Genomic DNA, 13,330 nt, shown 5'->3' on the forward strand with positions numbered 1-13,330 from the left:
TATTGTTCTTTGACTTTCAGGTTTGGTTTTAATTACCACTGTCCTAGTAATCCCGTTAGGACAGTAAGTTTGTAGGTTTACAATTAATCAGAATTTTTAAAATAAAAAAAAATGCCTATACTTTTTATAAGTTTTTAGTGGTCCGTAAAAGAAGGGAATCCCCTTTTAATTTTCCTTTTACGGTTACGTAGTCTTTGTTTCTTTGCCTTTTTTGACAAACTGAAATTGATTTTTTTGCCAAACCGAAAGTTGTACAATAAAAATGTATAGAACAAAAAATCAAGATAATTACCTTCAATTTAACTTCTGGGAGCGAAGCTATATATAATCAAAAGAGACAAAATTAGAGGGCGCGAATAAAAATATTTAATTTGTCACCAAAACTTGGACGTGCTCTATCTTTGTACCCGTTGCTTGTACAGCTTCGTTCTTGAAAGATAAATTGCAGATAATTCATTTCATTCATTCATTTTCATCTTAATTTTTGGTACGATTTGAATTTGATTATACGGTTTAGCCGGAAAATCAGATATTTCATTTTTCAGAGATTTCTTTTCTTCAAAATTAATTCTCAAGATGTGAAAACTACCACTGATTTAAAAAAACTGTAATAAACTAGAGTATAATTTTTTACCAATTGTTGCCTCAATTCTTCAGTTTACTTTCGTTTCTGTCACCAAATACCATACATAATATATGAACTCTATTGTAAATATATTATTGTATGATGGGTTTTAAATCTTTATGTACAAAAAATACGAGGAAAATTACATTATGTTTCCATGCATTTACAATATGAATTGCAAATAATATATGTACATACATGTGTTTTGTCCTAGGCATATTATGTACAGTGTCTATGAATACTTCCCAGTATAAGTATAGAAATTTATTGGACATCTTGCATTTATAAGAATTTTTATTCATAAAATTAACATTGATGATTATTTCGAACGTAGATAAAAATAATTTTTGAAAGGTCAATGAAATTCCATTGGATAAAGTTAATGTGAAGTCCATTGGATGACCAAAATGAACGTACATAACATGTCCATTATAACTCCATGGATATTTCGACTTAGTTTGAGCTAATTACTGGACAGCCGTTAGAGGATGTGTGCTGTCTGGGATGTTGCTAACGCAATACGGTACAATCCATCAACTCGGAACAACTACATATTGCCGCAAAACTTGTTGGTGGCGTGAGTGCCCATTAAATTAAATAATAATTATAAGAAATTGCTTTTTTTGCAAAATTGTTGTTTAGTTTTATTACTACGTTTATCTCTGACGACACTTGTCTTATCTATAACGGCGATTAACTCTGGCGACCGTCCCAATTTCATGCGCAAATCGCTATTATTATGTAAAACCCACTTTAAACGTATAAAGACATCTACATTGTCAATCAAATGGCAACATTGGCGCTATTCGCTTCTCAATCATTTTGCCGGTAATGGCGGTAATTCCTTATATTCCCTGCATTTCCTACAATCATAGAGTAATTAAAAGTATTTAATATTCATTTCTCTATGCCTACAATCTTTTCATGATTTGAACAACTATTTAAAAAGGTAAGTATTCAGCTATTGTTAAATGATTATATGTTTATTAGTGAAATATTATTAATTAGTTAAAATAAACTCATCTTTAACTATGAGTTAACTGATTGCGGAAGTAGGAGCTCCTAATTTATTATCATGTACCCCTAACTCTGTATTAGGTACTTCTAATATTCCTCTTTCCATATTGGGAGGTAGCTCATTTGGTCAAGGTTCAAATAACTAAATATAAAGGACTTTCTAGTAGGGGTGGTAAGATCAGTTCCTTTTTGGGATCAGGTGCACCTGCTCCAGTTCCGGCTGTGAACCTAGCTCCGTTCATCAGGTGCAGGTGCACCGGGCTGAACCAAGATTCGAACTATGCTTTTTATTTTTATGACCCTCTCCTACTTACTGTTCCCACCTTTTAGTGTTAGTTAAAATTAATAAAAATAAAAGATTTTTAAATTATATTCACATGAGTTAGGTATTATTATTATTAACAAAAATTTTACATTCTAAATTCTATGTCTATGATTTCTATGTTCAATTATAATTAATCATCCTGTTAGGTAGGTATATGTAATGTAATATGTATGAATTTATGAAAGCAAATAGCAAATAGTTCAAATCAAATACCCCTTTTAAGAATTTAAATGAATATTATTACTATGTACTTATACTTATTATACTATAATAATTTATATATTTCTGATTGGCTTTGGTATTATGGTATTGATATCCCGATTCCCGAGAGGATCAAACCATTGAAATTGTATGTTTGGCTGTTTCGCTGTTCTGTTTGACAATCTGCGGTTAGATGGTGGCAACTGCACTGTAATCTTTTATGTAGGTGCATGCCGGATTCGTTTTGAACTGGTTCAAGATCTGACATTTCACTAACAAATCCATAGTGCACCTACACCTGGGTATTATAGGTTTCGGGATCAGGTGCACCTCTCTGAAATGGCGAACTAAATCCAAAAGAGCAGGTGCAGGTCTTTTATACCATCACTACTTTCGAGTAATGATTATCAGTTCAGAGTTACTTTTTTAAATTTTGTACATATGTATATTAGAAAAAATAAGATACATAAACTGAAAACAATTAAACAACCCTTTCTTGATTATTAAAAAAAAAAGATCATACTTCATATATAAGTATTTTCTTACTAATATAACAAAATAATCTTTTTATCTGACAAGGAGGAAAATAGTAAGACTCTCACAAATGTGGAGTCTATTGGTTAGGTTGCATGTTTCCCCTTACCATCATCAGCCTTAGAACAAGGCTTAAAACATGCAGCTATGGTTAGACAATAATTAATGAAAAATATACCTATTTTAACTACAATAACACACATTAAATAAACTTATGATAACATAGTACAGGTAGACATAAGATGGTAACATCATGTATTGTTATTAACTAAAATATAAATCATTAAACACAAAATATTATTAGAGTCAGGCACCTTACCTACATATTTCTTAAGAAAAATAAAAAAGTTTTTAACATTAAATGGGGACGAAACTCAGGATTTTTTTTTGTTTTTTTTTACCTCAATAGCCTTGTCTCCTGGTCTATGAGAGAACATTCTGTTGTTGCATACATTATGCAACATTTAACAATTTAATACTTTGCATACATTATGCAAAGTATTAAAAATAACATATGATATTTAAAAAGTAAAATTTATTGGAGATTATTGAAAATGAGATAAGGTTCTAAATTAAAGACATTGCTGAAGCAATTTAAGACTGGACTTCTCTTAGTCCTTGTAATTTCTAGCTTTTCTAGAAGATCCAGTTTTTTACCTTTTGCACTCTCATGCTGCAAAACAGTTATATCATATGACATCAAAAGATTGTGACCAATTGACAAGAGATTATAAGCAAACACTGACTTGGTTTCTACAGCATTGGTTTTTCTGTAGTTGTTAAAGAAGTTATGATGTTTTTTCACTCTAGTAGAAATTCTCCCAGACTGACCATTGTACACAGCTGAGCACTCACCACAATTTAAGTATAGCCCAGATTTGTGACTTCGCTCTGATTTTTCTTTTATGTTTATAAGGTGTTTCCTGATGGTGTTGCAAGCTGTTGAAAATTGTATGATATTATCACTTGTGGATGGTTTTCTGTAAGTATCAAATTCAATCTTATTATTAGCTCTCTTTAAAAAAAGGGCCAAGAAAGGCAAACTTTTATTTTGCTTTCTTTCCATGGTGAATAAAATTCTGTCATGTAGACTGTTCATAAAATTCAAGTTGCTCCTCATTACATTTGCAAACAACACAAATATTATCCAAATACCTCCTATACTTCTTGGTTATTCATAAAAATTTCACTCAAAAAAGGAGAAAGGCATTATCCCATGGCTAATCCAACTTTTTGTTTATACATTTGGCCATTAAATTTGAAAACATTTTGGTCTGCAGTCAGTAGGTGGTATACTGGGACAAATGTTCTTGACATCTAAAGAAATTAGAATTGCATTGTCTGGTATATTTATACCTTTTAAGGAGTTAGCAAACTCATGGAAATCAACATGGAATTTTTGGTGGAAAAACAGCTCTCAAAGCCTGTGGCCTCTCTTAAAACTCTGTTCAATCCTGAGGAAAGTTTGTAGCAAGGCGAATCCACAAAGGATATAAATTATTGCTCTCCTAACACTTCCTTAGCCCCTAGTCAAACTTTTCACTTTAAAGTAAAATCTAAATTTGATATTTATGTGTGCATTTATCTAGGAGGCTGCAGCAGTGTTGTTCTGTGATCTGTTCAAGGCTTTCGATTATGTGAATCATGGAATACTGTTGTCAAAGCTTGATTTTTATGGATTTAGGGAAGTGGCTTTGAGGTGGTTGAAGTCATACCTGTCTGGTCGCACCCAGAGGGTGGTTGAATCTGGATTTTCTTCAGGGATAGGACACCTGAAATGTGGTGTACCTCAAGGGTCTGTGTTAGGTCCTATTTTATTTCTATTATATGTTAATGACTTAAGCTCTCTACCACTGTTTGAACTAGTGGTTCAGTTTGCTGATGATACTACAATTCTGTGGCATATCAAAGATCAAAAACTAGTTAGATCTCTCATAGTAGAGGACCTTCATAAACTTAAAGAGTGGTGCATCTGCAATCAGCTTGTATTCAATGTTGTTAAGATTTTTTTTTTTAGGCTTTAAGAGTAATGTGGAGGGTTTTTTGTTTGATGAGCAGAGCCCACTACATGGTGGGGATTATTGTCAATTTCTGGCCATCTTCATTGATGGGATTTTAAGGTTTGACAACCATGTTTTGGGCCTTGCTGCTAAACTTTCTTCTGGTTCTTTTGCAGTCAGGGTTGCAATGCATTAGTTGGCCGGTTGCTTGCTTGTTCATTTTATTTCGCCTATAGACTTTCATATCCGGTATGGGTTGCCATTTTGGGGTTTGTGCTCCAAGAGACTCCTTAACATCATTTTTACAATTTCGAAAAAAGCATTTAGGTATCTGTGTGAGCTTGGTATGAGAGTCTCTTGTAAACCTCTTTTTGTAGCTGAAAGAATTTTAACATTTTTCTCACTCTTTATATTGAAACTGCTACACTCATACATAAGTCCGTTAGTCCACTATCCTGCACCAGTCATAATACTCGTCAAGTAAACAACTTATCTCCTCCAATCCCCACCTCCACACTTTCCTTTTTTTAGTTTTTTATTTGATGATATGAAATATGCTCCTATGTACAATCAAAATGTATTGTGTATCCTGTTTTAAGTTTAATCAAATAACCACTGGTATTGTAAATTCTAGGATTAGGAAGCTTTTAGCACAAGTTTGTAAACTTAGTAAGTAAAGTATATTTTGACTTTGACTTTGATGCAGCTAGACACATATTGCCTATAGTCAGTCCGGTCTCAGAGCTTGTCATAGTACATCAACAGCACTTTACAAAGTTAGGCTAGGCTAGGCTTGCAGTTGGCTAAGCAGCAGTATTTTGGGTTCTCTGCTTTTGTTTGTAGGTGGTTTTTGGTATATGCCGTGCTTAGGAAGCAGGTTGTGGAGGTGAAAGGATTGCATTAAGATTATCAATTGCTCCTTCATGGAGTTCCAGAGGGTTCCATTCTTGGTCCACTTTTTTAAACCTGTAAATAATCAAATGATTTTCATCACATCTGCTATCACAGGTTCATTCTGGCTCCATTCACCTTTATGCTGATGACACACAGCTTTCGTTTACATTTAAGCCTGAGGATGCGGGCCTTGGATTGAGTGTTACAAAGGTAGAACTGGCAGCTATTTCAGATTGGTCATCTGGGCATGGTTTGTTGCATAATGAAAGAAAGAGCATTCACTTGTTGATTGGATCCATCAAACCCAAAGTTAATTTCTTTAATTTTTCCTGCCTTCATATAAATGAAGAAATTATTCCATCTGTGGAACAAGCTAGAAATTTAGGGCTTATTTTTGATGTTCGCTTCCATTTTAAACGGCACGTCTTGAAGAAACCGGCTATATTTCAAAATGTTAATAAAACTAAAATTCCTATACCCATTTAAATACATGCTTTCCCATCACTTTAAACATTTATCGGTTGAAACTCTTATTTTATCTCAACTTGACTACTGTGATGTTGTATGTTGTAACTTCCTTAAAGCAGGGAAAAATTCAAAAGGCATTAATCCTTTTGGAGCAACATGAATAATCTCATGATATAAATTTTTTAATGATTTCTATTTTTTAGACTCACAATTACTTCTTTATCATATTATTCATTTTGTAGCTAAATTCTAAATAGTTTTAGGAAATTTAGCGAGCGATCCTCTTATTTCATATTTGAGCTTAGGAACGAGATTTTAAACAACAGTTTTACTGGCTTAGGATTTTCGGTCATGGTGTCAACATTAGCCCCATAGCGGAGAAGGATTGCACTAAATTAACTATATTTTTGTTAATTATTATTACCCAAGGAATGGTCTTTTTTCTTTATTTCTATCTTTTTAATCTTTACTTTTGACATAACTGATTTTTTTTACAAAAAGATAGATACACTGAATCTTTTTAAAAATGTGAAAAAGAATTTTTAGTTATTATGCAAAATTTAAATAAAATAAAATTTTAAAAGTTTAGTTGGCAGCTACGCCCTCTAGTGGTTATTTTTAGAACTTAAAAATATTTTCCATCTATTCTTCACGATCAATTTAGTTAATTTAACCAATATTTTTTAATTTTTTTCACCCCTTAGTCATACGCCGAACCGTTCCCGAGATCTGGCCAACAGTCTTATTGGGTCACCTGGTGCAGTAAGAAATCCCAGAGATCTACTCAATTCTAATTCCTAAACCCAAGGCCTGCAAGAACTCTTACAGCCTTACATTGTAGACTTCTTACCAATTCTTGGAAAGGTGCTAGAGTTGTTGGTATCGGACATATTCGATGCCTTTTGTTGCACCTCGACTCATATTGCCTACAATTCAGTCTGGTTTCAAGGCTAGTCATGGTGGCATTTGATCCTATCAGTCATGAGATGCTGTTGGCTAAGCTGCATTATTTTAGGTTTTCTGCTTGTGCGTGGTGGTTTTCGGCATACATTGGACTTAAGAAGCAGGTTGTGGAGGTCGATAGATTGCAGTCAGATTGTTGATTTCTTCTTCATGGAGTTCCCAGGCTTCCATTCTTGGTCCACTTCTTTATATGTCAGATCTGCCATTCTGGCTCCACTCGCCTTTATTGGATAACTCATATCATCAATCTCTTTTATTGAATTGTCAATCCATCCAAAAATAAGACTAATGAGCTTGGTCTGTATTTGGAAAGTATGAATTATCCTTTTACCACATTCCTTACTGAGCATTCGGTTAATCCAGATAGTTAATAACCACATAGTACTGTCTTAAGTTTTGCAGATCAAATTTTAAGAATAGTGGAACCATGATTATATATAGAAAAAAAATCAAAATATAATCATTTGTGTGTTGAGTTGGAATCGAAATTTGTTTTGCTTATTCAAGTATTCCATCTGTAGCCAAGCAATTTAAGCAGCTAATGATTTCAGAGGGTTTAGCTCTGGCTATCTTTGTTTATCTAATTTGGTAAAGTTGCTGAAAATGCCCAATATTCTCCTAATGCTTTGTTAAAAAAAATTATAATAAAAATCAAGTACATATAGTACAAGAATATTCATAAATAACCATATATTGATATCTAAAGGAGTTTTAAAGAATATACCTTACCGAATATTTGATATTATATTCTTACAAACTTAGAATAATTTGTGCTTTGTATATACAAAGTAAAGTAATGTGATGATTAAGTAAGAAGTAAAGATTAACTTGAAAAAAAACCTCATATAAAAATAAACAAACTACAGTCTGCAATACTTTAATCCAGGAACCATATCAATGTTAAGCAGAGTCAAGCCCATTAAAACTCATTGGATCTTCAGTCTCTGAACTCTCAGATTCTGATGTTAATCATGGTCATCACCTGATCACCCAGGGGAGGAGCCGTGGAAGTCTGCGTAGACGTGGAAGAGTCCAAACATTCAAGTTTGTTTACTTCCATAGATGTTGAATCGCCATGTTTTTGGGACTATTGTACCATAAGATTAACGTTACAGGCAACATATGTTAGCATTCCTACTCTCTTCAAGCGGATTCGACGTTTAGTATGGACTAATGCATACCTACTAAGTGTTCGCTCAGTCGCTCTTGAGGAAGGCGTGGGAGTCAAAATGCTCCCTGCTAAATTGTTAATAACTGTTTTACAGCAATATCCCGGCCACCACTTTATAGGATCTATTTTGCTAACAATACTCCATAAATATGACTTTGCAAATGTTCGATATTATTGAGCTAATTCAAGAACAATTGCACTTGGATAGAAAAGAAATAACATGGTAACCTAATCCAATTTTCTGGTTTGCTAATCCATCCAGTGTGCACAAACTCTTGTACTAGAAAAATGTATACTAGTGTAGCTTTTCCCACATTCTGCAGTCATGACTAAAAATCTCATACTTGAAAAGCTTTACTAAGACCAGTCCTCAAACATAGTTAAAACCTATCATAGAAATGAACTTCACATAATAAAATAAAATACAATTATTGTAGTAAAAACATTAAGCAATTAACCATAGGTATACCAAAAGTAAAACTTAAAAAATAATTATTTCATTAAAATAACCCAGTACATCAATAAAAAAAAATCTTTTCATCAATAAAAAAACTTTTCACTGTTGTAGTAGAAATAAGCATCCCATTATAAATAAATAGAAGATTAGAGGGTTCTCTAGGTCCGACCCCCACACAAGTATTGTACTCCGCTGTCTTTATTTTAATAAACACAGAAGTGAGAATGGATCATTATTCAAACTCGACATATTAATTGCTATATTTCGAGTCGATTCTGTTCAATCATAGCACGAAAGAACAAACCTTCTTTTCTTACCACATTAAACAGCTTCTAAGAGCTATATTCCCCCTATCTCAGTCACTTGCTTTAACAGTCACTGTATTGTCCTGACATGGAAATAATGTGGGTAGTTCCAGTCAACCTACTAATTAAGACGCACAATTCTCCGTTCATTTATTAACCACGAATTTTGGTCATTTATTTTGTGGCTACAGGGGATCAGATAAACAAAATAAATATTTTTTTTGATCCAAGAGTTCATCAAGTATGGCAACTATTAATTTATAAACACGATGACGGCTTCTAGAACTAATGGGGTTTAAGAAAAGAGGAATGAGAGAAAGGAGGAAATAGTAGTGTTTTATTAACAATATTGGAGAGCTTACAAGCAGGAACCGGCATGGCCTATTATAACCTTGTTATTTTTAGCGTTTTTATATTTTTATTAATAGTGTTATAAGCTTTTTCATTTAATTGTTAAATGTTATCAATTAAGTATTTTGATTAAATAAAAAATGCTACTTTCAATTTCCTGTGTATTTATCTTGAAACTGATAAAATATTTACAGAGAAATAAAAGATGTGATATTTATATGAATTAATAATGTTATAGTTTCTACTACAAAAATTTAAGCTTTAAATAAAAGTCATATCTTTAATAGTTTATGTAGTGGTATGCGTAGGAAATGTAGTAAGAATTGTTAGAAGGTAAAAAGATATGCTTTTAATATTGAATAATGAAACCCCTTTTCTATTATGTAGCCAAAAAAGCACTAGAGGTTTCTAGCCCCCTGATCAAAGTAAGGCCAATGTCAGCGGCCAGTTCTCTGGCTCTGGAAAAAGCCAACCAGTTTGACCTAAAACCTGCAATGAAGCGACCTCAGACTAACCTGCAGACAGCCAGAAGGTTGATCACATCTCATTTGGGTGCTAAGAGCAAAGTCAGTAGAGAGCAAAGTGCGAAGGAACGAGAAGATTTACGACTAGCCAAAGGTATTTTGTTGCTATTACTACCCAATGACCAAATTTTTCATTTTATGTTGCACTAATTTAATATTAAAATAATCAATTAGGCAATAAGCCGAAGATAGTTTTATTCTTTAAATTTGGGCTTATTTGGTTCTTACATTAGAATTTAAAAAAACAATCCAATGATTTAAAATTTTATTAAAGTATTAAATGATATTGCCCAGCCTGTCAATCCAGCTCAAATAAATGCATGTATAAATAATATTGTTAAAATTCGAGGAGGTTTAGCGGTTCACCGCCAGGGTGACAAGTCATGACAAGCTCTCAAATCAGAACTAGATGTCATTGTGGGAAGAAGGTATAGTATCAATACGGCTCACAAAAATAATCCTAGGTTAATAGTTAGGAATTTACAATTAGGATTGTTAAAAGTTTGGATACCTCTGAATAAATAATAATATTGTAAAGCTAAATAACATTACAGAGGTTACTCCTGGACTACATAAAATTTTGCTGCTAAAGGTTCCGAGAAACAGTTATAAATCATACAAAACTTAGAACAAAGATAAATTATACCTGATTGTTTCTTTTTTTTTATAGTTTTGTGTATACCTATATATAGATATTAATATCTAACATGTTATTGCTAAGTATTGCTAAATTTAATGTAAGATCGCTTCTCCCTAGTTATGTAGTTAAGTTTTTCTCAATTCGTTGTTTAGTGGTAATGTATCTTCTGATGTGTTGTCATGCATGCCAGGTTACCGATTTTACAGGAGAACTAGAGAGAATAGAGCGGGAGGTGGTATAGACGTTTACGTCAGAGCAAACCTAAAATACGGAATCATAAAAACTAATGTAAATTTTGATTTTTTTCTTCTAGAAATTATGCTGGTATTATACCTTCCTACAAATATAAAGTTCTCAGAGATCTTGACTTTTCTAAACAAAGTTGTTCTTCATGTTTTCGCAAGTTCTGATTTTTCTGTAATTACAGGTGATTTAAACGTGAAACTTCTTAAACCAAATTCACTATTCAACACTATATACTTACGGCTATTAATTAATTAACGCACTATTAATTAACAAACCTACTAGAATTTCTAATGCCATATACCTAGTTGAATCCAATTTTTATTAATAATAAAGATATAATTCTTCACTCTGGTACAGGAAGTTCAGATATTAGTTATCATAATAAAATGCCAATTTGTGTTTTTTTAAATATAAAAATTAAAAAACCTACACAAAAAGTTATTAATATTCGCAATTTTAAAATTTTAATCTCGAAAATATTCAAAATGATCTTTCAAATATATACTGGAATACTATATTTCATATATGTATATAACCTTAACGATAAGGTTCGTTTTCTATGAGATCATATTAATTTATTGTTTAATATACATGCGCCCTATAGAAGCGCTAGAGTAAGTAAAACGCCAGTTCCCGTGGCTAACGGAAAGTTTAAAGTTAATTTTTAGAGAGCGAGGTAAAGCACTGTTCAAATATAAAGGAAAGAAAACAGTTGAAAGTTGAAATCATTATAAGGAAAGGCGGCTATAAAAATTGAGAAGATTCCCTGCCTAAAATATTAGGAAAAAATAAATTGTCTAAAAACTTCTAGCAAGGTCTGCGTTATTTAACTATTAAGACATCTAAAGAAATTGCGGATCTTTCTTCCACCTTATATGATGCCAATGCAATAAATAACTACTATATAAAATTTTTTAATAAAGTCTAGTAACTGTCGAAATAAAATGAATTACTACTTTAACAACTTTTCCGATCAAATATTTAGTTTTGCCTTAGTTAATCAAGTTACCGTCTATGAAATAAATCAAAATATTCGGTCCTTCAGTCTCAGGTTGCGATGGCATTTCATTACAAATATACACACTATACCTTCGTCTGCTACAGATTATTGACCATATAACAAATATAAATTCTTGTTTATAACCATGCTATTTTCCACAGCCATGATGTCAGTTGTGTGCTCCAGACCCAAAGTATGTAATCCCAAAACCTTATAGGACTTGCACCCTATAAGTTTATTCCAATAGTATCGAAAATCTTAAAAAAGTTGTCTATGCACAGTTGCCATTTTGTCTTATTGATTATACCATACTTCCAACTTAACAGTCTGGCTTTAGAGAAAGATTCAGTACAGCTGCCACCCTCTTGAACATCACTAACAACATAATAAGAGCTATCGATAAAAAACTGGCCGTAATTTTGGTTGCCTTAGATTATTTAAATTCAATTGTTAAAGTTTTATGGTTGCAATGAAGTTGTTCTTTTTTTTAAAATCTTATCTCTGGAATCGTAATCAACGAGTACGTGTCATTGTGTCGCGAGTTCCTCAAGGATCGATTCTGGGGCGTCTTTCATTCTTTTTATAGACTTCAGATCTTCCTTTAGTCGCAAAGAGCCCTGAGCTGTACTAGTACGTTGACGATACTCTAGTTAATTCATTATTTCGATCCAGATAAAGAACAAGCTTCTGAAAGTATAAATAGAGACCTAAACTTAACCGTGCGCTACTCGAAAGAACACAATTTTAATATTAATGCCAATAACACTAAGGTATTACTTTTTGCCAACAAAAATAGAAAAAGAACCAAGTCACGGTCTCACAAACATTTATTATCGACGACACGTGTTTCGCTCTATTAGAGCATCATCAGCTCTAAAACCTAAACACCAAAATACACATTAGACGATTTGTGTGTAACATTGTGTCTGACATTCCCACACCATAGCACAGCTATTTTCTCACGTAGTTACTTACAATGCCGCAACAATTTATAATCGAGTTAGACATAATGTTTCAATTTCAATGTCTCGCTTTAAAAATCATTATGACACTTTGTTCTTGAAGGAACAATTGCACAATTAGTTTTTTTTCTGCAAATTTACAAAATCTTATAATTTGTTTTTGATTAGTTTTTATATTACTACTTGTTTGTCAAAGCATTTGTAATTATTACTAAAGGTTAAGAGAGAAAAATAGCTTTTTTCGCCTTTTTGGGCAAATGTAATATAATATGCATTTACTACCAAATAAATAGATAGATATTTATTTATCTTTATTTTTTCTAATTTTAGAATTGAAGAAACGAGCCAAACAAAATGAGAAGGATGCTTGGGAAGGAAGTCTACGCTCATCGCTTAAGTAGAATCCTAAGGAGCTCTAATAAAGTGCCTTATATTTTTTGTATTATAACATTAAATACCTCCTATATTTCTAAACAAAACTTAGTCATTTCTTGCAATATTTTTTTTTACTTTATTTGTATAGAATTACAGTCTTATATTGTAAAACCGTTTTGTAGTCTATTTTTGAAGAAATCCATTCTCTATTTCACAAGACTTGTAACAATTTGTGTGTGCATCGCAATATATTTATGATATTATTCTTTGGA

The 13,330-nt window shown here is 32.4% G+C and overlaps 1 protein-coding gene across 2 annotated transcripts in view; it reads left to right on the forward strand.

Moving 5' to 3' along the window:
• LOC126749036 (uncharacterized) overlaps positions 1-13,323 on the forward strand; it is a 57,646-nt gene extending 44,323 nt beyond the window's left edge. For both annotated transcript variants that reach the window (XM_050458645.1, XM_050458646.1), the window contains exons 8-9: positions 9,699-9,929; positions 13,014-13,323. In XM_050458645.1, the coding sequence (XP_050314602.1) occupies positions 9,699-9,929; positions 13,014-13,084 (302 nt within the window). In that variant the 3' untranslated portion in view covers positions 13,085-13,323. The remainder of the gene's footprint in view (positions 1-9,698; positions 9,930-13,013) is intronic.
• Positions 13,324-13,330: the final 7 nt, after the last annotated feature.

The sequence above is a fragment of the Anthonomus grandis genome, chromosome 22, assembly GCF_022605725.1.
Source record: "Anthonomus grandis grandis chromosome 22, icAntGran1.3, whole genome shotgun sequence".
Taxonomy (NCBI): domain Eukaryota; kingdom Metazoa; phylum Arthropoda; class Insecta; order Coleoptera; family Curculionidae; genus Anthonomus; species Anthonomus grandis.